The sequence below is a fragment of the Pyrus communis genome, chromosome 17, assembly GCF_963583255.1.
Source record: "Pyrus communis chromosome 17, drPyrComm1.1, whole genome shotgun sequence".
Lineage (NCBI taxonomy): Eukaryota > Viridiplantae > Streptophyta > Magnoliopsida > Rosales > Rosaceae > Pyrus > Pyrus communis.
The window spans coordinates 10,337,682-10,338,449 of record NC_084819.1 but is presented as its reverse complement, the minus strand read 5'-3'; the positions used below and the strand labels follow the sequence as shown (position 1 = coordinate 10,338,449).

General features: G+C 45.4%; 1 protein-coding gene across 1 annotated transcript; it reads right to left on the bottom strand.

Moving 5' to 3' along the window:
- Window positions 1-202: 202 nt before the first annotated feature.
- Window positions 203-768, bottom strand: LOC137721985 (isocitrate dehydrogenase [NAD] regulatory subunit 1, mitochondrial-like). Its single transcript, XM_068460998.1, has 2 exons — window positions 517-768; window positions 203-421 (listed from the first exon to the last, which is right to left on the bottom strand). Exons 1-2 carry the CDS (start codon window positions 766-768, stop codon window positions 203-205), a joined length of 471 nt encoding a protein of 156 aa, XP_068317099.1.

The window sequence follows — 768 nt, the reverse complement described above, 5'->3', positions numbered from 1 at the left end:
ACATCTGCCAAACAAAATCCTAGTAACTGATGTCAGACCAAGTCCAAAATTAAACCAAATTATCCACACTTAGTCAAAGAAGAAGCAAAAAATAAAACTTTAATCATGCCACGAACACATCCACACTCCACATATAAAAACCATATTCATAAAACAGAATTCTGAGCTGAAGTCGCATTACCATCACATCAAATTGCTCGAGCTACGAAACAAGTTGCATACAGCAATTGTCCACAATAATTTCATTGTAATTAATACTTGGGTACTTTGTAGCAACCTCTCTGCAGGACTCCAAGAACAACCCATTAGCCAGCTTCATAATGTTGGCTTTGTGCACAGCAGTCACCTTCTTCCTGTTGTTCAAATAGGCATACTCGAAAACGTACTTGGCAATTCGCTCCGAGCAGAACTTGGTGATCACCTAACACATTCACAATCAATTCCCAATTTTCACAAAACTGCAGAGCTAAAGATTGAATTTTGGGTTTTTGATTACCTTGAGGCTCTCAATGACGCCAGGGATGACCTCGTGCTCGAGCCCGGCGTATTCGCCCTCGGTGTTCTCTCGACAATGTCCACGTTCTCGTGGCGGGTGGGGAGGCTGGGTAGGTTGAAGCAGTTTACTAGCGAAGCGTACAGGTCGAGCTCTTTTCTCAGCTGCACGTTGAGCGAGCTCACGCCGCCGCCCACCGGAGTCTTCAGCCCGCCCTTCAAGCACACCTTGTTTTTCTGAATCGACTCGATCACCTTCGGCGGGACTCGCTTCAT

Excerpts from the sequence above, each read along its gene's own strand:
- LOC137721985 (XM_068460998.1), bottom strand. The coding sequence starts at position 768 with ATGAAGCGAGTCCCGCCGAAGGTGATCGAGTCGATTCAGAAAAACAAG. Across the intron at positions 422-516 it reads CGAGCACGAGGTCATCCCTG|GTGATCACCAAGTTCTGCTC; the intron begins GCGTCATTGAGA and ends TGAATGTGTTAG.